The 27,651-nt window shown below is 37.4% G+C and overlaps 1 protein-coding gene across 1 annotated transcript in view; it reads right to left on the bottom strand.

The window, feature by feature from the left end:
- rk (G-protein coupled receptor rickets) overlaps nt 1-27,651 on the bottom strand; it is a 604,059-nt gene that overhangs the window by 100,573 nt on the left and 475,835 nt on the right. The window contains exon 3 of the mRNA XM_081739199.1: nt 17,394-17,462. Within this exon, the coding sequence (XP_081595325.1) occupies nt 17,394-17,462 (69 nt within the window). The remainder of the gene's footprint in view (nt 1-17,393; nt 17,463-27,651) is intronic.

Genomic DNA, 27,651 nt, shown 5'->3' with positions numbered 1-27,651 from the left:
TTCCTTCACATCACCTTGTGCGTTTTCTGCCGTTTTGTAAGCCTATTTCCACGTTTTGTGAATCAATGGTAGTGGGTCAAAATGGGCATTCAATGTGGGAAGACAAATGATCCACTCTTCCACCAGTATCGAATTTCAAGGTCGCTTTTTCGCATTGTTTAGTGCATGTTTTTGCCGTTTCTGCGCATATTTTCACGTTTTGTATGCCAACGAAAGTGTGTCAAAGACGACCTACAAATATGACAGAAAAGACATATCTATTCCACTTTCAAGGTCCATTTTGACCCTCTCCCACTGATGCACAAAGCGACACAAATCATGCATAAAAAATGTGAAGAAAACGACCTCGACATTCGATGGTGACGGAACAGCATTAAGTTATTCCGCTATACTTGTAGGCCATTTTGACCTATTTTCGTTGTCGCACTAAAGTGGAAATAGGAGCACAAAACAGTACAAAGCAGGTACTATACGATGCGAAAGAAACGACCTCCAAATTCGATAGTGACGGAACAATGGCTCTATTTCCTCACACATTGATGGACCATTTTGACGCATTTCTGGTGATGCTCAAAACGTGGAAGTAGGCGAACAGAACGGTACAAAATACACACTAAACGATGCGAAAGAACCAACCCCGAAATTCGATAGTGGTGGAACAGTGAGCCATTTAACTCCCACTTTAAAGCCCCGTTTAACTCACCTCGGGTGATGCACAAGACGAGAAATAGGCGCAGAAAACTTAAAAAAAAGAGCACTAAACGATGCGAAAGTAACGATCTAGAAATTCGATAGTGTCGGAACAGTGGGTCATTTTGGTCACACTTTGGAGGCCCATTTTGACACACTTCTGGTGACGCGCAAAACGTGGAAATAAGGGCACGAAACGGCACGAAACATTCACTAGTCAATGCGAAAGGAAGGACCACGAAATTTGGTAGTGGCGGAGCACTGGGTCATTTTCGTCCCACCTTCGAGGCCCATTTTGACCGTCTTCCAGTGACGCACAAAACGTCGAAATAGGCGCACAAAAGGGTACGCGGTGAGAAATTAACGACCTCGAAATTCGATAGTAGCGGAACTCTTGGTCATTTTCGTCCCATCTTGGAAGCCCATTTTGACCCACTTCTGGTGGCGCACAAAACGTGGAAATGGGGGCACGAAACGGCACGAAAATTCAGTAGTCGATGCAAAAGGAAGGACCTCGAAATTCGGTAGTGGCGGAGAAGTGGGTTATTTTCGTCCCACCTTCGAGGCCCATTTTGACCGTCTTCCAGTGACGCACAAAACGTCGAAATAGGCGCACAAAAGGGTACGCGGTGAGAAATTAACGACCTCGAAATTCGATAGTAGCGGAACTCTTGGTCATTTTCGTCCCATCTTGGAAGCCCATTTTGACCCACTTCCGGTGACGCACAAAACGTGGAAATAAGGGCAAGAAACGGCACGAAACATTCACTAGTCGATGCGAAAGAAAGAACCTGAAAATTCGGTAGTGGCGGAGCAGTGGGTCAATTTCGTCCCACCTTTGAGGCCCATTTTGACCGTCTTCCAGTGACGCACAAAACGTCGAAATAGACGCACAAAAGGAAAGGAAATGAAATGAAATTTTGAGTTTTACGTCCCACAGTTATGCCGGTTAGGCTAAAGGAGACGGTGATAATGAGTAATGAATGAAGTGGTGGAATGAAGAAAGTGGGAGGAAACGGGTGAACCCCGAGAAAACCCACGCACACGGTGTTTGTCCACCACAAAGTTCACTTGGCGGGAGCAGGGTTTGAACCCGAGACCCCTAGCACCAGAGGTGAACGCTCTACCACTGAGCCACCGCGGCCCCTACGCACAAAAGGGTACGCGATGTGAAATTAACGACCTCGAGATTTAATAGTGGCGGAACTCTTGGTCATTTTCGTCCCACCTTGGGGACTCATTTTAACCCACTTCCCATGACGAACAAAACGGAAGTAGACGCACAAAACGGCACAAAACGATGTGAAGGAACCGACCTCGAAATTCATTGGTGGCGGAAGAGCAATAATTTGTTCCGCCATATTTGTAGGCCCATTTTGACCCACTTCCGGTGATGCACAAAATGTGGGAATAGGCGCACAAAGCGACACAAAACACGCACAAAAGATGCAAAACAAAGTACCTCGAAATTCGTTGGTGGTGGAACAAGTTAATGACGCCGTGAGCACCAATATAAGTATATACTGTAGTTCTTACCAGGAGGCGCGGTGGGTCAGTGGTAGAGCGTTCACCTCCGAAGCTTGAGGTCCCTGGTTCGATCCCAACTCGCGCAGTTTGGACTTTGTGGTGGACAAACATCGTGCTCGTGGATTTTCTCGGGGTTCTCCCGTTTCCTCCCACTTTCTTCATTTCATTCATTTCCCATCATCACCGTCTCCTTTAGCCTAACCGGCGTAAGCGTGGGACGTAAAACTAAAGATTTCATATCATTTTTTGTAGTTCTTACCATCAAGGCTCAGAACTGCACGGTCCAATTTTTTAGCCAAAGTAGAAGCCCAACCGGAATAGTTATGTTAACCGGCCCGGCTCAATTCAACTGAGCGTACAGCTTGAGCTGGCTTGGTTGGGATTACCCATCGACTGGGCTCAATTGAGCCAATGGTTTGAACCGGTTCGGTGAACACGAGTTATCGACTCGGCTCGATTGGAGCCAATGGCTCGAACCAGCTCCGTTGAAACGAGTCCATAGGCTGGGTTCGAGTTAGCTTAACTGAGCCAATGGCTCGAACCGGTTCGGTTGGGGTAAGCAATCAGCTCGGTTCGGTTCGGCTCGTGTGAGCCTTCGGCTCGAGCTGGCTCGGTTGGATGAGCTGTTGGCTCGGCTCACTTCTCGGTTCGGCTCGATAAGTGAATGAGCTGTGAGCGAGCCGCTTGAGTCGTTGACAACCCTAAACCCGGGTCGAGCAGTTTTAAACATGTTTGGCTGGAGACCCATAACTTCTAACAATTTTTGGCTCGAGCCCGAATACTTGCTCCTCCTGAACTCAAACCAAGAACCTCGTGACCGATGTCCTTGCCTCCTGAAGATTTCTTGACTACCAAGATCGACAGTTAACTAATTTTTAGTATTCCGATACAAACCGCCTATATTCCATGTTTATACAGGTACACGGTGTTATAATAATAATTAGTTATAGTAGTAGTAGTAGTATCATTGATAATTATATTGTCTATGTAGGATACTTGAAGATAGTAGTACTTGGTACTACACAAAGGATTTAGCTCGAATTGGCTCGACTCGACTGGAAACTCGATCCGAATCGAGTCGAGTTGGGGGAAATTTTTCGAGCCGAGATCTCGAGTCGAACTCAAAGATGTCTGCTTCGAGTCGAGTCGAGTTTTAAGGAAAACTCACTCGAACTCGCTCGTGCTCATTCCTATTGTATGCATGACGGGCATATAGAGTTCTTTGGAGGGGGATAGAACCATAAACATAATATATTTAAAAAATACTTAGTTTCACGGCTTTCTTCCCAGGGGGAGAAAGGGATGGTAAGTATCCAGCATTTCTTATAAGTACCTTATTTGAAATATGTAAAACAGTAACAAGTGGACAATACAATATACACACATCGTCTTATCTTCAGTTTTAATTGCTGATTTCAATTGCAATTAACAATTACAATTAACAATTACAAGTTTCAATTGTCAATTGCAATTAACAATTGAATGTTTCAATTGCACCCTTTGCAATTGACAATTAACAATTAAAAGTTTCAATTGCCTGGTGAGCAATTAACAATTAACAATTGACGAAAATTTAATTGCAAATTTTATGATTGAATTCAATTGCAATTGAAATTAATTGTCAATTACAAATTGAAATCAATTGCAATTGAAATCAATTGCAATTGATTTTCAGAGCAATTACTTTCAATTGATTGATCAATTGCAATTGATTTCAATTGATTTTGCCCAACACTGATTTGTAGTATTTATAGGCAGTATACGTTACCAAGAGCCAGAGGCGCAAATCTGCCTTTAACATTGGGGGGACGGGTAAGACCGTTCCCATAATCTTTTTTTTTTCTTTCTTTCTTTTGCGATGTCCAAATTTTTTATGAAGTTGAAAAACAATGTTGTGGAGGATCAGAGTTGTCTTCAACGTTGAGAGGCGGGCATATTTGAGGTATTCTGAGGGGAGGGGGCATCAATTTCATGTCACGTTCCTTTGTGGCAATCGGACAAAAATCATCATATTTCTCCCCCAAAACACATTTCAAATCGGATTATTGGGGGGACAGTCATCCTTAGTTCCAAGATTAAAGGGGACATTCCATCTCATCTCCCCGGGATTTGCGCCAGTGCCAAGAGCAACAGACAAAAAACTAGTTCAATCGCTTTCGCTCTGGATACTTCTCGTATTGGTCGACCAACCACAGGAAAAATGGGTGATATTCTGGTAAAAGTCGAGCTAGATCGGGATGCAAGCAGTCCTGACATCGTCAATAATCGTAACATCCAAAACCAAATATTGTTAAACTATTTTGGACAAAACCGGCCACAGACAGAAGCTCGACGTTTGGGTACCACATGATCTGACTCAAAAATATTTACTCAATACAATTTCCGTCTGCGAATCTTTACTGAAACGTAACTATCTCGAGCCATTTCTAATGCGATTGATCACGTGCAGGGCTAAAAATGGATCTAAAAAGGTATGCATGACGTCACGCTGTCCCTCGTGCGTATCTGTGCCCACTGTAGTTTTTAAGAAGTGGAGGGACACCATAGATATTTTATGGAAGAAGTGGAACGCTGTCTCCATCCGTTCCCCCCAAGGGTGTTATAAAATAGAGGGTCTGCCCATACAACAAAATCGTGAAGCCATACGTCACAGCTTCGCCACACCTACTCTGCTCACTCCGCGCTACTAAAATCGCAATGTTTCGAGCCAACAATCATGGCGGAAACGAGAGTAGCCAATCACACGTTCGGGCTCAGACGATGCTCGGTTGTTTTTTTGGCTTCATTGAGTTCACATGATGAAGATACATATGGGCGGATTCTCTATTTTATAACATCCTTGGTTCCCCCGCATTTTCCCCTCTAATCACGTGTGATGAAAAGTAGATAACCTACGAGAACAATGTGCGAAAAAATATCGTGGTTGAAGCAAGAAGCTCGACATTCTGTGGCAAACCCCACGTTAACGTCCAGGAAGATTAGTTATACTGTGCGTTCGGTGGTATTGGAAGACTATCATGGTTCACGAGCTGCTATCACCTGGTAGAACGATAGACTCGGACTTGTACTGTCGACAGCTAGAGTAAGTGTATCTAGCAATTCAAAAGAAACGGCTGAACTAATCAATAGAAAGGGTATCGTATACAACGCTGACAACGCCAGATCACATACATCTTTAAACGACCCGTTAGACGATAAGAGAACATGGGTGAGAGGTTTTAACGCATCCGCCCTATAGCACAGACCTGCCACAATTCGACTGTCTTTTCTTTTTTTTAATTTTATTTCGAAAGAACTTCCTAAATGGTGTTAAGAACCCGAATTACTAAAAATAATACAAAATTTACTGTTTTTCTTTTGTTTGTTTATTCCTAAGTGAAAGGAGATAATGAAGTGCAATTTACCACAATCATAATGTTATTCTACAACAGAAAATATGAACCTTGAGAATTTTCAGTGTTTCCATCCATACAAATTACATTGTTGCCAGAATAACAATTACTCCAAAATCTAAGTTAAGACAGCCACTAGAGTAACGAACTCAACTGCAATTGATTACGTATTATGTTATCTGCGAACTACTATGTATCCTGCGAACTATTATGTATGGTATCCTGCAAACTATTTTTTAAATAACATTATTATTGATTTTAATAAATGTATGTTAAAACTATTTTGTTTATTACAAACTAAATACAACTAATATTTAAAAAGTAGTTCACAAGATTCCAAGACAACAAGATACGAAACCAAATGCAGTTGAGTTTGTCCCTCTAGTCGCCGCCTTAATTTAGATTTTAAGGGAAATGTTATTGCTAAGGTATTAATGGATTAATTTAATTAACGAGCTCGGGCAAGGTAATCGCTCTAGCTAACAAAAAAAATTGATGTTCATTCAAGAGTTATCGTATGGAATAACAGACGGACGTAAGCCACCGTTACTCGTTAAGATATTAACAGATTGAATTTATTGATGAACTTGGCCGAAATAATTGCTCTAATTATCTATTGTAAAAATAAGATTCAAGTATTCACTCCCGTTCAAACGTTATCGTGTGGGATAACGGACGGACGTAAGTCACCGTTACTCCTTAAGGTGTTAACGGTTTGAATTTATTGATGAACTCGGCCGAAAGTATTGCTCTAGTTATCTATTATCAAAAACAGAATTCAAAAATTGGCATTCATTCAAGAGTTATCGTATGGAATAACGAATGGAAGTAAGTCACCGTTACTCGTTAAGATGTTAGCGGATTGAATCTATTAACGAACTTGGCCGAAATAATTGCTCTAATTATCTATTGTAAAAAATATAATTCAAATATTTACTTCCGTTCAAGCGTTATCGTGTGGGATAACGGACGGACGTAGGTCATCGTTACTCGTTAAGATGTTAACGAATTAACTTCATTAAGAAACTCGGGCAAGGTAATCCTTGTAGCTATGGTTAAAAACAGAAGTAAAAAATTCGCTTTAGTTGAAGAGTTAACATGTTGAGCACCATAAAATACGGATGAACGAATATACATACTAACATTAGAAATAACACTTGGGTGCTCGGCTTATCCCTTCATCCGTATGGACATCCATGATTGTATATGTATATTTTCGGTATGCACATTAAAACTGTTCAAAAGCAACAACTAGATTTTTTTTTTCTTTTAAAATCATTGGGAAATACTTTTCGTGTTGTTCTGTTGAAAATGTTATCAAAAGTTTGAGAGAAGTACTTTAGTTTATCAGCAGAGACAAAAATCTTCCCGTTTTGGGTTGTTGTTAGAAATCGGTTGCCTGCGAAAGTGTCACAAAGGGAGTTTCACAGTCCTCGTGGGGACCATCAACAGCTCAAAACACATATTCCTATAGAACTCAAGAAAGACTTCTTCTCCCAACTTCTACTATTATGACCAACAGCTGGCCCAGTTTTCTTTCTTTAAATCTCTTCACATAGCTATACAATTTCCTTTTTTCTTTTCTTTTTTCAATTTCTCAATAGTTTTCCAATGTTACTGCAATAGCTTGTATGGTATAGTATACGCGACGTGATTTACGAGGACATTCAATGCAATATATAAGGATACCATGCACAGAAATCCAGTAAGTGATGGTCATTTTCTCCAAGTGTTGTTCAGAGTGGCGTACACAGACTTTCATCAAAGGGGTAAGTTCGTGTACCCGAGTTCATACTGTTTCAACACAATCAATTTTTGTACAAATATCTTATTGAAAAAATGATATGAAATTTTTTGAGTTTAACGTCTCACGATTATGCCCGTTAGGCTAAGAGAGACGATGATTAAATCAAGTGAATGATGATGGAAGAATTGGTAAATTGAGAAAGTGGGAGAAAACGATGTACCCTCGAGAAAACCCACGAGCACGATGTTGTACACCACAAACTTACTTAGCCGGGATTGAACCAGGGACCTCACACACCAGAGATAAGCGATCTACTACTGAGCTACCGTGCCCCCCCCCCCCCAGATATCTGAATATGATTAATCTTTGCTTTTTAGTAATATACTAGCATATATTACCCGCTTTGTTGGGTTGAAATGAAAATTTAAATGCACAACTCCGTATCTCATGTGTTGATTACCCGTGAAATAATGCTGTTTTCGTTTTTAAGGGCATCGATTTAAACAGCATCGGAAAGATCATTGATCATCTCGGCGACTCCGAAAACCATGGATTCGATACTAATATTGGTCATTTTCGATCATTTATAGATATATTTCCTCCCCCCCCTTTGTTGAGGGCTATGGCATCAAAAGTGTCACCGTTTATCTCAGCGACTCCCAAAAATGTGGATTCCGCACTAATATCGGTCATAGTCAATCATTTTTAAATATCTCTTCCTCTCCCTCCAGAAAACTATAAATTCGATAGTGATAGTGGCCATTTTCGATCATATATATATATATATATATATATATATCTTCCTCCCCTCTCCCAAGTGGCGGAACTGATTTTGGATTTAAACCGGATCGGAAATGTTGCTGTTTATCTGAACGATCCCGAAAACTATCGATTAGATACTAATATTGGTCATTTTAGATTATTATTATATATAGAATTCTCCCTCCCCCTCCTCAGTGCTGCGGTACACGGCATCAGAATTGTCACTGTTAATCTCAGCTACTCCTAACACTATGGATTCGACACTAATATTAGTCATTTTCGATCATTTTTAAATGTTTATCCCCCTTGCCTTTGTTGTACCCTCCCCCTCCCCAACTATCAGGGCTAAACTTAGATTGAAACAGCGTCAGAAGTGTCACTGTTTCTCTCATCGACCCCAAACACTATGACTTCAACACTAATATCAGTCATTTTTGATCATTTTAAAATTTCTCTCCCCCTCCCCCTCCTCTACGTTGCATCGTCAAAGTGAATAACCTAAAGTAATTCCTGTCCCTAAACTTATGTATGTTGAAAATTTCATTGAGATCTGTTGAGTGGTTAAAGAGTGATGAAGTCATAAAGGCAGTCATTTTAATTTCATTTTTTTAACATATAAATCTCCCACTCCACCTTCCCTAGGTTGACTCGTCAAAGTGAAACGATAAAAAAACACCCAAGGCCCGACCCTCATATATGTTGAAAATTTGATCGAAATTGGTTGGGTGGTTCAGGTTTTATTAGTATTTATTTATACGTCCCCCTCCCCTCCACCTTCCCTAGGACCTACCGTTAAAATGAAATTACAAAAATGTTTCCAGATCCGAACCTCATATATCTTGAAAATTTGATTGGGATCGGCCATATAGTTCAAAAGTTATTAAGTTACAAAATAGTCACTTTCAGTCTTGTATAAATTGATTTTTATATATCTCTCCCTTCCTTCTCCTCCACTACGTTGCTCTGTCAAATTTAAATCATAAAAACGATCCCGGGCGTGAACCTCATCTATGTTGAAAATTTGATCAAGGTCGGTCAAGTGGTTCAGGAGTTATTAAGTTTTATTTATTTTTAATACCCCCTCCCCCTCACTTCTACCAATAAAGTGAATAGCCTAAAACCAGCCCAGCCTCGAACCTCATCCATGTTCCACATTTGATCGAATTTGGTCGGGTGGTTCACGAGATTTAGAGTCACAAACATAGTAATTTTCAATTATATATATATATATATATATATATATATATATATATATATATATATATATATATATATATATATATATATATATATATATATATATATATATATATATATATTGTGTCGTGGCTAAGATTTCAACCAAACTTTTTGCGGTCTTTTGAAATTGTTGAAGGAGGGCGGAGAGTGCTTAAAACCCACAACCTTCCCCTTTGCTTACACCACTCGTCTTTGAGCTTCACGACGATGCTTTCTTTATGGTTTCTCAACTTCATGAGGATCAATCTTGCAATAAGGAATACAATCTGCTTTAACATTATGCAACAGTTTGATAGCAGCGAAGCTACCTAGATGACCGAAAAAAGAATTATACGAAAAGGGCAATTTTTGATTTCACATAAAAGAAACCTGTACAATTGAGTTGAGTTTAATTTAAGTTTAACGTCTCTTTTAGCAGCGAGGTTATATGAGACGAGATCTACTGATTAACGTGGAATTCGAACCACAAGAGCTCCCGCCGGGAATCCAGCCCGGGTCTCCCATGCCAAAGGCGCGTACGCTAACTGTTTAGCCACGAAGGAGCTAAAAATATTGTACAGTTAGTATAAGTAACCTGTAGAATATTCATTATAAAACTGACTTATTATTTAAAATTTACATACAATATTTATATTATTTTTTTACCGTGTAACTTTTTAGTTTTTTGTAAATTATGTACTGGATTTTTGAAAGATCGTTAACTGTAGAACTATTCTGTTTTGTTACTATTTCGACACCGATCTCCTATAGTTATAGACCGAACTACGCAAAAGAGTGTTTCACGTTTTAACTCACGCTTAGAGCAAAATGTTATGCAATAATTATAAAACTTTAAAAAAAAAAAATCTTAACCGACTTCACACATGCAACCCACTTGTTTAAAATGTCACAACAACAGAAACTATATAATATTATGAAAGTGTACCAAAACTTTGCAGTACAACCCCTGTGTTGTTATGCAACTCTAATTGTGCTAAAGAACGTATGGTTGCATATAAGCACGTTACTTTGCCGTAATTAACCCTGCATCCATTAAGGTATTTCACAGTCTAGCTTCACAGATTACTACGAGATCCTAAGGAATGTATATAGGACAACACAGAAGGTAAACCTGAAATGAAACACCTTGCGAGCCTGAACTCAAGTAGCGCCTATTTCCGTATAACTATTGGAAGAGGGGAGGCATTCACGTTTGCGAAGATATCATCTAACAAGACTCCAATGAGAATTTTAATACAAATACTTAAGCCCAAGTAAACTTCCGAGGTGGTCCGGCGATCATTTTGAATTTCTGCTCTTGACGAAATTCTACGCACCGAACTGAATCCAATTATAGTGACTTGGTCACTGGAAGATTTGGAATTATTGCTAAATATAAAGTCACAAAAAAATCATCACAATTAATGCGGGAAGGTTTTAGACATTAGTAATTTCGAAATAGCTGCTGTAATTAGATGTCAATGCGGTGATGTATTAGTTTATAGCAATTTTCTGGAATCTCAGCAGTGTTGCCAATTTGAGGGAGAAATCGCTAAATCTAGAAGATTTGACTTCGAGGATTTTTCCAATTAACGACTTTTTTTTTTTGGCGATTTTTAAATGACTATTTGGCGACTTACAAATCTAGCGACTTCTGTGCTGCCAACAACTTATTCTTCTTTAGTCAAGAGGGCCGCAGTGGCTCAGTGGTAGAGCGTTCACCTCTGGTGCTTTGGGGTCCCGGGTTCGATCCCAGCCCCCGCCAAGTGAACTTTGTGGTGGACAAACACTGTGTGCGTGGGTTTTCTCGGGGTTCTCCCGTTTCCTTCCACTTTCTTCATTCCCCCATTTCATTCATCACTCATCATCACCGTCTCCTTTAGCCTAACCGGCATAAGCGTGGGACGTAAAACTCAAAGATTTCATTTCATTTTTACTTCTTTAGTCAACCAGCATTAGTTGGAAGCAATTTTGATACAATGTAGTGTGTTTGTTTTCTTTTTGTTTATTTGAATCGGTTCAAGCGTCGACAAGTTCGGCAAATATACTTCGTGTGACAGGTCTCCAGGATCCCACTTTGTTCTCTAATATCCCGTACTCTCAAGCGGAGAGCAATTCCAATCTTCATTATCATTTAGTTTGCGGAGCTGTCGTTGAGAGGCACAAATAATACAGCATTATGGATTATACGAAAATAAAAAAGTGAGTGTAAGATTTTTTCGTTCTAGACTGAATTTTTAAGCGTTTTTTTTTTTTTTCAACTCATTTTTGGTTTCATTGAACTGTAATCATAAAGCAAAACATATACAGTACTGAAAAGAAAATTATTGTTAAGGCACTATAATCTTAATGGCCTATTATTGTTAGTTACGTATGATTAGGGGCACGAGTTTTTCGCACTAAGTATGTGAAAATTTCGCGTTTCGTTTTTCATATTTCGCGTTTTGTAGCTCTTGTGGAAAAAACATTACCTGAGATTTTTAAAACTGTTCCTTTTATTCATAGATCCCTACAAAAATAAACTATTAATTACCTAGAAACCAAATACACTGAATATTTCACTTGACATTGTAAATTTCACTTATAAAGAATATATTTTTAAATAAATCAAACCGAAGGAAACACAGTAACTAAACTTACTATGACTAGGAAAGTTTTGCTGTCTTCTGAAAACACATAGGCACAAGTTTAAGCATTAAACATACACATGTTATAAGTTTCCACATTTTCCTTCATCATTTTACGTTTGTCACTTATTACCACTCCATACTTGAAAAAAAAAAAAAAACTCTCACAATTGGCATTGCTTGTTCGAAGTCACATATATGTAAGTGCATTTACAACAAACTTCGTTCAAACAATCATCACTTCGGAACTCCCAATCAGCTGCGATGGTGATAGCTACCGCGCAACATCTTCTCTATAGCCGTGTCCGAATCACCCAAAATGCACCGTTTATGCCACGTTCTACCGTTCCGTTAGCGGAAAACTGGCGTTTTTAAACTATTGGAAATGTACAGTATTTTTAAAAATTTCGCGTTATATCGCGTATTATTAGAAATTTCGCGCAGAACTGCCATTTTCGCGTTTTATCACGCAACGGAAACCAATGAAAATACACTGAAACTATCATAAAAATGTCAAGAAACTGAAAATTACTTAATTCTGACGCATTTCGTTCTATCGCGCATTGCGAAAAACTCGTGCCCCTACGTATGATTCATTCAATCACCACGGGGCACGGTAGGGCCAAACCAGGCAATTCTTGGGAAAAACTGAAAAAAATAAAGTAAAAGATTTACTCGAAACAATTTGTTATAATTAAACCTTAATAGTATACACGTAAGACTACGCAGGAAACGAAGTGACAGCAGCTTACAATGAGCTCATGGAGCGTGTAAACTTGGTTATCCGCCGAAGCCGGAGAGGCGCTGCTTGTGACAGAAGACAGGATTCTGAATGCGACTATCCCTACTATACTAGCACTAGATATTCAGTGGCTGGTAAATATGGTGACATGACCTACATGTTTGTATCGTTTTGTATAGTTAGCATGTTGATGTGATGTGTAGCAGTACCACTTAATATCATATTTGGACAATGCTGTGGTACTGAAAGCATATAAACTATGTTCAAACGATAGAATGGCATTTTAGTAGAAAATGTGCCATAATATGTCTGTGATTTTTTGATATGTCGTATCGGAAATATTGCTCCTGCTGTATGCAAAAAGAAAACCTGCACAAATTTGCACTTTTGGGAAATATAGCGTATGAAAATGTTATAGGAAAACCGCATTCTGGATGAAATGCTGTTTTTGAATTGAGCTGGGATGAGTATGAGAGCAAGTGTTAGGTAATTAGACGTGTGATCCCCATTCACGCACTGACAAAATTGAATATAAGTCGATTCTGGGAATTTTGTCCCCAGATCTCGTTGGTGACTTCGCCCCCAGGCCCCATCTTGTTCCTAAAACCTAGTCATACTTTTCTGACATTCATCAACAGAACTAAACTCTAGTCAACCATATTTGATTAATGGTGGCGACATTTTGAAACGCCAATGTTTGCTAAACAATCTATGGACTATAAGGTAGCACCATATTAAAAATGATGTTATAAATTCAGTGTTTTGTTTTTTTGTGATATGAGCACAGAAGTGACATTGGAATCAACTGTAATGAACCTCGCTCGCTCCAGCTCAGTGTTCCAATCAAAGCCCTGAAATGAGCCCACGTATTGCACGATGCAATATATAAAACAGTCTGAACAGGTTACCGATGCATGTAAATCATAATATGTTTAATATATCTGATAATATAATCATATCGAGAACTTCTGTTGAGATATTTTTTTATGTATTGAAGCGAACTTGCATCATCATTGCCATAACAAATCCTCCACAACTTTGAAATAATTTTGAGAAGCAAGAAATTTTCTTTAATTTTATTATTCTTCAGTTGTCAATTGTATAATTACACCTTTTTCCCTTCACGCGCAAGAATGTAAGCAAATAGTAAATTGCGAAATCAAAGCATATTGCCCACGCGTGTGTTTATGTCAATCATATAATCTCTTATATAATATAAGCGCGAATATAAGGAATATCCCCTTTTGTGATGTAAAACTATAATTTTGATGAAATAGTGCATCTTGGTGCGTACCACCTAAAACTTTTTTTTTTTTTTTTTTTTTTTTTTTTGGTCGTTTGCTTGTAGATTTATTTTATGTCCAAATCTTTCTTCTGTAAATATTGAATACATTATTGAAGCCACTGCACACATTGAACTAATTGGTTTTCTTAAAATTTTACGCTTCAAATTGAGCATTCCTATTTTTGTCAAGAATTTTGTGCTTTGGCCCCACTGTGAGGCGGTACGGTGGCTTAGTGCCGGAGCGCTTATCTTTGTGCGTAGGGTCCCTGGTTCGATGCCGACTAAGTAAGTTTGTGTTGGACAACATCATATCAGCGAGTTTTTTTGGATATTCCTGCTTCCTCCCACATTGTCATTCCCTTAATTCTTCCATGATCAGGGCCGCGGTGGCTCAGTGGTAGAGCGTTCACCACTGGTGTTTGGGGTCCCAGGTTCAAACCCTGCTCCCACCAAGTGAAGTTTGTGGTGGAGAAACACCGTGTGCGTGGGTTTCCTCGGGGTTCTCCCGTTTCCTCCCACTTTGTCATTCCATCATTTCATTCATTTCTCATCATCACCGTCTACTTTAGCCTAACCGGCATAACCGTGGGACGTAAAACTCAAAGATTTCATTTCATTTCATTTTCCGTTTTCTCCCGCTTTCTCATTCCACCAATTCTTCCATCATCATTCATTTGCTTTAATGATCCGTCTCAGTTAGCCTAACGGGCACAATCGTGGGACGTAAAAGTACACTCCATTTTTCCTTTTATTTGCCATCAGTCTGTTTAAGAGTCTTCATCTTGGCGAAATTAAAATACCGCTAATTTTACAGTAATTATGTGATATCTTCAAATAGATAAAAGATAATTGAAATATGGAACAAGAGCGCCCTAGACAATATTATTTTGCGTGAGGTGCCATTATCACAAGTCACCTAGTGGCTTTCCGTTTTCAGCTGTTTAGAAACGCAAAAATAAATGCCGATTTTCAAAATGGATCGAAATCGAAAGCAGATAAGTGACTCGTGATAACGGTTTCTCATGTAAAATAATATTGTCTAGGGCGCTCTTGTTCCACATTTCGATTATCTTTTATCTATTTCAAGATATCACATAATTACTGTAAAATTAGCGGTATTTTAATTTCGCTGGGATGAAGACTCTTAACCGTGGGCAATAATCCTGGGACGTAAAAGTACAAATTTCGTTTTCTTAGAAAAGCTTTATTCTATCACTATTTTATACTTCTTACTTGTTATAGTCTACAGACACGTTCGGAAACCATACAGTTTATTAAATAAAGAACTCGATGTATTTCTTTGAATTTAAAGGAGTTCTATATTTAGAATACACTGATTGCTCCAGTTCATACAATCTTTGAATACAAAACAAAAGAAATCTTAGTTTATTTTTGTCTCGTTATATTTTTTCCCTTTAATTTTAAGAAGAAAAGAAAAGCAGTGTATGATTTTTGTGTTATTTAATGCCATCCTTTAGCTCTGGAAAACGGAAGTCGGGATAATGGGAGAAGCTACAACGTGAAATGAATGTTGAAATCTGTTGGTTCTTTTTTTGAATTTTGAACGCAAGTCACGTGAAGTCTGCAGCATCGGAGTCAAGCTTTGACTACCGCCATTTTTACATCCGTGTTCTTGTTCTGCTCCAACACACATTCTTACACGTTCAAAATGTGTTAACGTTATTCATAATGAATCGATGAGTTGATTCATAAATATATATATATATATATATATATATATATATATATATATATATATATATATATATATATATATATATATATATATATATATATATATATATATGTGTGTGTGTGTGTGTGTGTGTGTGTGAAAACAACACTGCACGACATTGTTTCAATCACATTTATAAATTGTGTGTTGTACAGACGCGCACCTAGAAATTTTTGTTGCGAGGAGTCCAAGCTTCGGGAAGCGGGGTCCAATACTATATAAGCCACTAAAGTCTTTCCAGCCTTAGAACAAAGTAGATATAAACAAAGCGAAATGTATTAGTCCACGGCTCACACGAGAGACGTGAACAAGATCTTCTGCTAGCTTATTGTCGTCGCATAATTTCCAAAGTATGAGGCTCTGTTGGTTCGTATATAACTAACGCACTGACACTGAATACTCTTATGTTGGAAATATATATTTTCTTAAATCGTTATATAAGCGAGATTGCCTCTGTTCTAGTGTTCTCTTTTGTGTTTTATAACACGAGGGGAAGATGGATTATTGTAACACTTTTTCGCCATGGAACTTTCTGCATTCTGCAATTTCAAATGAGTGGGGTCGGCGCGCGAACGCATACGCATGCGCAGTAAGTACTATATGTCCAAGGACGGGTGAGGTCGAAATAATGCTACATCTGTTGTTAAATATTATATATATTGCGTTTACTATCACAAAATACAGGATAAATTTGGATATTTTCATTTGAAATTATTATTTTAGTAGGGATCATATTGGAGTATGATATTAGTGCAGTGAGACGAACAACCAATCACTGATCATCGATCCACTGGTAGTCAGGTGGGTTTGTTTACATCCACTTTTTTCTAAGGCTGGAAAGAGATTACGTATGTAGTATTGAACGGGTATTGTGCTGCACCCGATAAGTAACTGTAAAATACTTCCAGCTATATATTTTTTTTTTAAAAAAAAAAGAGAGAGAATTAGATTGTTTTTATAAGAGAAAAAGTACAGATGAAGTGTAAGATCAAATTATCACTCTCCATCAATCATTTCCTCTGTTAAACGAGTATAGATTTATTGAGAAAATGTAAAAATGTATAATGAGTTAGGAGATTTTGGGGACCGGACCTGGTTGATAATCCCCCCTAGATGCGTCCCTGAATTATAAACGCATTTGTAATTAATAAAAAAGTAGAGTTTCCACATCGCATTTTCAAAAATGAATTACGTATTAATTATATATTGAAAGAAATGAGGCGCCTAGTATCAAAACCCGCCACATCCATTTCGTTTAGTTTCGAGTGATCTTGTAAAACGTGCAGTGAAGCTTCATATCAGGGGCGTCATTTAGGGGGGCAGGAGGGGGCAATTGCCCCCTCCAAGAGTTTGAGGAATGCATATACTTTAATCGATTGTCCACTAATATACTAGTACGAAATATGAAAGTCTTTTGTTGGTGGTGCTCTTGCCCCCCTCAAGCGAAGTCTGAAATGACGCCCCTGCTTCATATACATGTGTACAAAGTCCCATATTTGAACTAGTTTTTTAGTATGAAATATTAAGCTTTTAAACTAAAATCTGTTTCCATGGATTCTTTTAGATCAAACATATAAGTGATATAGCCTATAACTCAATTTCGGCAAAAAATGGATTTGGCGGCTTTTGATACTTAGGCGTCTCAAATATAATGAATTATGTACTTACAGTCGGGTAAGGTTAAGACTGTTGAAGGTCAAGGGATGAATGCGGTCCAATTTATTGTCTGCTACACTCCTGAAACAGAGAAAATAATACAATTAATAATAATAATAATAATAATAATAATAATAATAATAATAATAATAATAATAATAATAATAGACTAATAATAATTGTTTGTTTGTGGTCCTAGAAACAGAGATCAACCAAATATAGTTCCACGTCAGATTAATGATAATCGAATTCCAAATACGATAGGTACAACGATAGATTCAGACCTGTACTGTCTACACCTAGTAATTCAGAAGAAACGAAGCTGGTCAACTGAAAAGATGTTGTCGTAAACGATGCTGATAAAGCCATACCGCATGCACGTTTAACGACCCATCAGAAATTGCAAGAGCTTGGCTGGGAGCTTTTAATCTTTCCACCGCACAGCCTGTAGCTGGAACCGTGAACTATTATTTGTTTCGGTTTCTGGAGAACTCCCTGAATGCTGTTAAGTTAGTTTCGACAAAGGCCTATAAAAATCACATGTCACTTTTTTTTTTTTTTTTTTTTTTTTTATAAGAAACTGAAGTTCTAGCGACGGGACTATAGTGTAGCCGGACAAATAGCAGAAGGTCATTGAAAATAAAAATATGCATATATGATTTTGCTAATATTATTTTCAAATAATAAATGTATTCTTCATTTTGATCTCCAAAGTCCCAATAATTTTTAGACAACCTGATATTTTCTGCTTCTACTTCTTCGACAGAATTCGAGAGACTGAATAATAACATATATTTCCTCTTTCAGACGGCATTTAACTTCTTTGTGGATATAGTTTTGGCCTGTTAATATTAATCCTAGATATCTGAAAGTATGCACTTTGACGAAAATATTATTTGATATTTTAACGTGTCCATAACTTGCATCATTACGATCTCGATGGACTTCCATGTATTTAGTTTTCTCTGCATTTACTTCAAAACCCATGTCTCTGCAGGCGCTTAATAAGTCCTCTGCATTTCTTTCTATTGTTCTCCTATCATCCTCTATTAAATTTACATCATCAGCATACGCCATAACCTGGTGGATATCATTCAACTCTAGACCCTGGTTTCTACCTTTGATTTTTCTTATAGATATTCTAGAACAAAATTAAATAATAATGGGGACAACGTATCTCCTTGTTTCAGGCCATTCTCGATATAAAGCTCATGGACAAGTATTTTCCTACTTGGATTATGCTTTGGGATTCATTTAAGCACATTTGCTTAATCTAACTACGTAGCTTTTACGATATACCAAATTCAGTAAAATGTAATTCAATACGTTTCCCTCCTAACGAGTCGTAGATTTTTGTGAAATCAATAAATTTATTTTCGAGTATTTGACGAATGGCAATTATCTAGTCCAGTGCTTCTCAACCAGTGTGTCGCGATACGTTGGTATGGTGTGCTGTCCCATAGGGTGTGTCGCGAAATATTATTGGGTCGATGCATAAGTTTATTGGGTCGCGAAGTTTTATTGGGTGCGGTTCTTATATTTTATATTTTATTTTTATTCTGTTGTTCTGTTAATTCAAATACAAATACAACATAGACATAACATTAACATATTCTACGAGTGTAACAATACATTGCATACATTTTACTGTAACTCACATTAACTCATAATCACTCAGTAATGTATTCACCTCCACTATCTATGACCTTCTGCCAACGTTCAGGTAGCAGTTGAATGCCTCACTTTTGGAACTGTTTTGGTTTTGACTGGAAGAAATCTGTTAGCCATTGGTCGAGAGAAGCTTTTCTGTGCTGTTCCGTCAGCAGTTGCTTCATTCCCGTATACTGCATAAATTTTTCTCGGAGCTTCTACTGCATTGGATCCTCGGTTAAACTGGAAGAGTCAAATGTGATGGAAATGATCACTTTTCTCAACTTGACATTCCATATTAGTTTGAAATACTGTATATACAATAATACGTTGACAATCAAGAAAACCTGTTTTTCACAATACACAAACTCCAAACTACGGTAAAACAACGGAATAACGATACTGTAAACAACCGCTTCACGCCGCATTGTTGCCAACCCAAAAGAAAACCGCACGAACTTATGCATCGACCCAATAGAATTCAATGAATTAATTAGTTAGCATAAATTTTGATACAGCCTATGGGAGTCAATGTCTAGTGGTAACAACAATGTCCGTACTACACAATGTTAGATTCTTACACTATTCTCAGTGGTGTAAGCAAGGAAATTTTCGGGATTTTAACCCCTTTGAGCAAGATATTATGGGAAAATAAGCATTTACTATATTAAGATATACGCAGAAAATCATCTGCGTTTTGGAATTACAGGAGATTGAGTGTTTGAATCTACCCTAGGAGAAACTGCGTGCGCCATTGTACTGAGAAAAATCCGTTATCCTGACAGCGGTATATTGTGAAAATATACGGAATCCTTATGTTTACTACGAAAATCAGTACGGAGCATAGTTGTCCATACGAAAATGAAAATAAGCACGGAGCATATGGAAATAACTCACTTGGCATAGATAAAATTTAAGGAGGCCACCAGAAGTAATTGTTGAACATTACAGTTCTTTTACGATTTGCGTATATATACGGCTTCCTGACGTATGGCATGAAAACTAATGTGCAAAAATCACAAACCAACCTGAAAAAGCACGAATGCCATTTAACCGAGTCAGGTCAGGGCGATGGTGGTGAGCCCACACGGGGGTGCGTCCAAAGAGACCAATCATGTCAGCGAAGGAGGGAATGCGCATAAGCGAGGGTAGAAAGGAAGTGGGTTTGACAATGATACGAGTTTCAATAGCACTTGTCATTGTTACATACTAGTAACGCTCCGCTTCTAAACAAAAATACAGCTTCTGTACACTGTCCAGAAATATACAGCCGGCGGAAAATACCATGTAATAAAAGTCATCTTTCATATACACTCATTTATTTTATCTCTCGTAAAGCACTTGTAATGGTTTTACACTATAAACATTACACTTGTAAACCTAAAATACAAGCAGCTGTATTATTTTGTATGTAATTCTGTCACCTGCAGAAATTTGTCCCGTATAAACATGTCTTTTCATGCAAAGTATTGAATTTTATCTGTAAATCTTCCAAAACTACACCAGCACCTCCAGTTGGAAGTATATTTAATGCCCTTTTTTTGTCTGAGCTATTCTGGATTTTACATCGTGTTTGCAAAGTTAAATAAATGGAAAATGTGGTATGGACCAATCGATAGGGGTCGAGTACTCCCAGGAATGCGTGGAATCCCATTTCAGAAGTAGAGCATTCAGACTGATATCTTCCGCCTTTTACAACGCCAGAAAATTATTAAACAAAACATTAACACGAACATGTAACGTTTTAATGAATACACCATGCATGTGTCGCATTACGCAAAATATATGTTGCGTTCTAAGGATGTAAACAAATGCTTTTAACACCTACTTTCGTTGTTAATTGTAACTTACAAGAGACAAAATGAAACGGATGACTTAATTCAAGTCTAAAATTCATCCTCATTTGCATTAATAAAGGACAACACAGGTACTTTAATTTCCGCAAGAGCTGCCTGTGGCAAAGTTAAATTGCTTTAAATGAAGATTACACATTATATTCTCTCTGGCTAGTCACACAGAGTCAATAAGACTTCCAAACACTGGGAAATCTACAGATAAGAGCAAACAGAAGGTTTATTTCTATCATGAATCTCTACGAAATTTGTTAAGACAGCTCGTGATGAAAATGTGGTAATAACAGCTCTTTAAACTGTTTCGTAAGATAGTGATCCAGGACAAATCAAATAACTTAATTAGATCTTGCCTGTATCTACGGCTGAACTGAAGGCAACAAAATAGAACTAAAAATAATCATTATTATTTAATTCGTTAAATTATTAATATTTTAACTAAATAGGTTATTTATTTCCAGTTGTTTATTCATTTATAATTAGTAAAGGATAGTACTAGATTTTAATTGAATGAACATCGGTTATTTATCAAGAGTAAATAAAAAAGACAATGCAAAAGAACATATTTAAGGAAACACGGATATTCAACAGGGTGTCCAATATACAAAGCAACCCGGAGTTTGGGATAGTAGAACTTTTGAACCTGAGGCGATATACAAATAATGGCAATACCAAAATGAAACCTTGTTCATGCATATATTTTTAAACTAGGAAGCAACGATTGAAGTACGCTAGGAACCACACAGTGTTGCCAGGTAACCGAAGGTGTAAATATATATATATATATATATATATATATATATATATATATATATATATATATATATATATATATATATATATATATTCAAAACACGTAAATTGACTCATAACTCACACGAATGGACGTTCTCTCGTTCAATTTCAGTTTGTTTAGTTGTAGTAGCCGGGTGGACGTAAGTAAAAGTTTTATCATGATAATTTCAAAGTTTCTTTTTCGTTGTTTTCAGGAATTGTATATTTATACCGATCCTTAACACACATTTTGATGCACTGAAACATCAGCAATGTTGTTAACTCAGAATGTTAATTTATGAAAACTACGATTTCCCTAGTTTCCCCTTACAGAGGCCTCATCCGATTAGTTATTGGTCGAAATGAAAGATTCATTTTTCAGCTCCATAGTTTCCAAGCTATTCCAACTAAACAAACTTAAAATTAACGACATAACATCCATACGTATGAGTTATGAGTCAATTTACGTGTTTCGCAAAAAAAAAAAAAAAAAGGTTACATCTAGCAACACTGTGTAGTTCCTGGTGTACTTCAATCGTTGCTTCCAAGTTTAAAAATGCATGCATGAACAAAACTTCATTTTGGTATAGCTATTGTTTGTGTACCGCTTCAGGTTCAAAAGTTCTACTATCCCAAACTCCGGGTTGCTTTGTATATTGGACACCCTGTATAAGTTATTTACAAATATTGTTCTGTATTTCTTGTAAATTTGTACAGTCAGCGACATAACATAAACATTTCCGTTTGATAAAATTAGTTTCGTAAATAACTTTAGAATAGAAGGGAAATTTGATTACAATTTTCAGCCTATTAAAAAGAATGTAATTTTCTGTGCTAAGTTCCAGACACACCACCGTTGTACCCAAAATAAATTTTATTTGTGGCAATGCTTAAATATCACTTGAGCCTAATCGACGAAATAATGAAAATGTCAGTATAAGTTGTAGGCCTACGTTTTATGTAGCTTTGGTGCTAAAAAGAGCCGCCTCATTTGAAATTAATTAATCTTTTGGGCTTGATCCCGAAAACAATATATAAATTAGTAATTCATTCAGAAGTTTCATAGTCTTAAAGTAGAAAAGCCCATTGGCTGCTTCTACTTCGAAGTTACGTAGTGTGAATGTTGCAGGCAGTTAGGTCATAGAAAGGAATATAAATATAATGTCCTCAAATTAAGTATTAGAGCTCTCTCGTAACTATGTAGTTAACGTACGCACCTCAGGCGTGGAACAATCGGCTCCGATTTCCGGTGGAAACTTACGTGGTTTGAATGCCACGTTAGTCTGTAGATTACACTCTCGATGTTGAACTGACGCTGAAGTCCAGCCCAGCGTATCAAACATTATTATTATTATTATTATTATTATTATTATTATTATTATTATTATTATTATTATTATTATTATTATTATTATTATTATTATTATTATTATTGAATATAAAGAGAATGAAACATACAGACGAATTAATTTACAACTGTCCTTCCTAAACCCAAACAAATAGAAAAGAAAGAGAAAACTGCTGAGGATAGGTCGACATATTTTGAAGTTGTAATATTTTACATACAGGGCGGCCCATAATTACGTATGTGATGTTTGACTGACTGTAGTTTTTGTAATTCTGGACAAAAAGTTTGGATATGGCAACACTGTGTAGTCGGAGAATGAGGATAACCGTCACTGGACTTAGAAGATGGAGCACCGCCATACTATGCCATCCAGTGCGAAAGTAGCTGAACGAAAGATATCTGAACCGCTGGATTGGTCAACGTGGGTCGATGGAGTGGCCATCTCAATCTCTTGATTTGAACCACCTGGCTTTTTCTTATGGGGTGTATTAAAGCACAAAGTGTTTCAAAATCACACACGCAATTTGGTCGAACTACAGGAAGCGATTACAGAAGAGTTCCACAGGATATCAGTACGGGTCTATCAAGCTGCTTGTGACAATGATGCCAGGCATGTATCGATTTGAATGGTGCATTGGTGGCCCATGCCATGGGGAACAGAGATTAAAATTCCTGTAAGGAAAGCAGGGGCGGATCCAGGGGGTGGGATCGGGGCAATTGCCCCCCCAACCCCAGAAGAGGAAATTTTCTTATTTTATATATAAATAAAACCCACTTCAGAGTTTGGAGCTCTTAAAAGTAGTTCTAACTAGTAGTATTACAACCCCCCGTCCCCCCCGGAAGTCCGTCCTGGATCCGCTCCTGAAGGAAAGATATGGGAGTAATGTGTTTATGTTCAAGTTATGTTGCTAATTTCTTTACCGCAGTCTCTGAAACATCATATACAGGTACATATTTATAGGCCACCCTGTATTATAAAAAAAAAAAAAAATAGACGAGAGGCTCTCAAAACTTTTCCAATATTCTTACGAAGTTTTTTTAAATTGTCTCGTGAAAGAAGTAATATGTTGTCATTTACCTAATAGGGTTCTATATATGAAGAGTTTCTCGTTTACTTTTTATAACAAAGCAGAAGTCAATTCTGTAAAGTGCATCAGCTACAAAGGTTCATCCTCACTTAATGAGTTTGACGGTCCTTTCAAAGCATTTTAGCTTGTTCATTTCGATAATTGGTTCATTGGGGAGTGTCAGCGTGTGAGAACGAAACTAATAATTCATTGTGTGGTTGCCCAACTGTAATTAATGTTGGTATTTGTCCACGATAGAATACATGGAATAGCATCCAAAGATTTTCAAATAGCTGAAATTATTGATTAACTGGGAAATTAACACAGAAAGCTTTCACTGAAACAGTAAGGTTGGTTCGTTGACCGAAATCAATGCTCTTTGATTTCCTTTTATTTATTTATTTATTTATTTATTTATTTATTTATTTATTTCTGTTTGGTTTTGAGTTTGTCGTACGATTATGCTCTGACGCTAAGGAAGACAGTGACAATGGTAATGAACGAAATAGCGAAATGAAGAAAGTGAGAGGAAACGGAAGAACTTCGAGGAAATTCACGCACGTTGTTTACCATACAGCCGATTTTGTGGGAACTCAGATCAAACTGCGGACTCCAGGCATGAGAGGTAAGCGCTTTACCACTTTGCCACTGCGGCTCCCAACCACCATTAAACCACACAAGATGTTTATTATGAACTACTACGTATGTTACACTACCAAACTATTGAGACCCAATACTCTAACCAGGAGTGAAAAATTAATCAGTGTTGATTTCAACAGGAGGATAAGGCAGGGGGAATAGACAGGTTATAGGTGACAGATAATAAATAAATAAATATTCGGCATTATATTAACGCCTATACCGCTTTTTGAATGCTTCGCACAGTAAAACGATGTCACTTTCGATCCATGTTCTTTAGACATTTTCCACTTTATGCAGAGTCGTTTTGACGAATGATTTGCATCATACTAAAGGACTGACTACTGCAAGAAATGTATGTTAATCAAACTCGTTAGTATGGTATACAGGTATACATTGGATAAAATGGGCTTCAATCCTGCTTTACACTGAATAAAGCTGCAAATTACGGTTTAGCCCCTCCCTTGATCATATCCTGGATCCGCCACTATATATATATATATATATATATATATATTTTCTAGAATATAATTTATAAAGAAACTTTTTGTCTTTCAGTTGGAGAGGAGCAGTTAGGTAGACGTTCACCAGGAGGCACTTTAGTCGAAGTGAGCAATATAGCTTCTACAGGCCACAGAGCGTTGTGTGTGCTTCATATTCATACGACTGATTGAGTCCATTGTGGAAGTTTCAACGGCATTTCTGTGGAAAATTAAGTGTATTTATGCCGCCACTTGCTACAACTATGGTTGAATTGCGTGAGCGCGTCACTGCTGCTGTGGCAGATATCGACCCTGACATGCTAGGAACAGTTTGACAGAATCTTGATTATAGACTGCATATGTGTCGTGTAACTCGTGGATCGCATATTGAACATTTATAATGCGTTAGAAGGAAAATTTTTGAGTTGATCAGTCAGTGTGTGTGTAATCTCTGTTTACAGATATATTATTAAAAGCAAAACAATGACCATTAAAATCGAGAACATCATTTTGACTCACCCTGTATATACTATCACCTCCTTCACTTTGTCAGTGTATTATTACACCACCCACTATATACATGTTCTTTATTTATATAAATTATGTTATACAGAATACGTATACCAGCCTTCAGATAGATAGAGACTTCGCTCCCCAGAGCAATATTTGCTGCGCCCATGGCCTTATACCTCTCTTATTTCTAATATGCCTCTACTCGAGATATGGTCATGCAACTCCCGTTATTTTTCTTCCCTTCTAAGGGAAACATGACAAGATGCTGAAACACATCTTTAATTATTTTAAATGAACAGCCTAAATACCAACTTTAATGCCTTTAACCTTCACGGATTTCGAGATATGGTCAATTTATTTTAACATTTGCTACCCCCCACTCTTTTTCTTCCCACCTGTTTTTTTTTCCCTTCTATAGGGTAAGTATGATAAAACGGTGAAACACGTTTCTAAGTATTTTAAATAGAGAGAACTTATACCAAATTTAGTATTTCTACCTTTCAGAAATGTTTCAGATCTGAACCGTTTACTATAATGATTGTCAATCCTATTTCCTCTCATTCCCCGTCGAATTTCAAAAAAATCCTCCTTAGTGGTTCCTTACATCACAAATCGAATGCACTGTTAAAATTTCAAGTTTGTAGCTGAAGTGGTTTCGTCTGGGCGTTGATCAGTCAGTCAGGACGACTTCTTTTACACAGAGATTGTTATTCATCTGGTTACATACTGTAATTGAGATCAAAGGCGCCAAAGGTGCAAGTATGTTCATACACGGTAGTAGTAGTTAAGATCTATTACGTATTTGCTAATTAACATAAGACAAGGGGTTACTGTATTCAGTGATGATTTCAGGGGTGAACCGAAGCGGATCCAATACGTCTACATACTGTTTTATTCTGCACCCGAAAAGACGATAAGTAATTGGGGATTATTTTTATAACAAAAGAAAGAGTACAGATGAGGAGCAAACTCAAATATTTATCCTACATCAATCATTTCTCTGTTAAACAATTATAGCTCTGTTAAGAAAGTCTACAAAATGTTGGTCTAGTTACGAAATTTGGGGGTCCGGTACCGGTTGACCCCCATGAGTACGGCCCTGCCCCGGGGCCATATAACCTACTGTGCTCAATGTACTACAAATTCTCAGTATTTTCGTAATATTATTCCCCCCCCTCCTCCCACTGTACTGAAGTTCCTTTCCGGAGAAAATATTCTGAAACCATCACTGACTGCATTTATGTTTTCTAGTTTCAGTGTGTCCTGAAATTTTCCGTAAATTAAGAAAAAAGGAGGAGAGAGATTATTCTATAAAAACTGCTCACATTTCTATCACCTCCTTCGTCGGTAAGCGGTTAGCGTATGCTCCTTTGGTCTAAAAGACCCAGGTTCGATACCCGGGCTGGAGCTCGTGGTTCGGATTTCACGTTGTCTCGTCTCATATACCCTCGCTGTTCAAAGGGACGTTAAACTCAAAATACACTAAACTCTATCACTTGGTCCGATCTTTCCTAAAGTTTTTTTTTAAAATTCTTTCTTAATAAAATATTCCCCATTATTTTTTTTCTTACACTTTTTATGTTATGCATGAAATTCAAAAGGCAAGAGTGAGATTTTACTGTGAAAGTAAATAACTCGTGGCGACATCTACTATCAAGCTTCAGCTGACATTTAACACACCTTGATAAGGACACTTAACTGAAGTGCATTCTGTAAAAGTACTTTCGCTAGCTTTTTTTTTTTTTTGTTCTATAAAAAGAACTCAGAAGTCACGCAACTTCCGAGAGATTTGTTTTGCCGCACGGCAAATTTAACAAAGAGTTTTTAAACATACGTTTTTGTTTCTCTTGTATTTAAAATAAAGAAAAAAATGTCCCTTTGGAACAAGTTTCTTTTTTCGTTTACATAGCAAGTAGACAGAACAGTATTTAATTCTATGTACTCACA

The sequence above is a fragment of the Thermobia domestica genome, chromosome 14 (assembly GCF_964235325.1).
Source record: "Thermobia domestica chromosome 14, izTheDome1.hap1.1, whole genome shotgun sequence".
Lineage (NCBI taxonomy): Eukaryota > Metazoa > Arthropoda > Insecta > Zygentoma > Lepismatidae > Thermobia > Thermobia domestica.
Note: the sequence above shows the minus strand (reverse complement) of the source record. Positions and strands in the feature narration are given on the sequence as shown.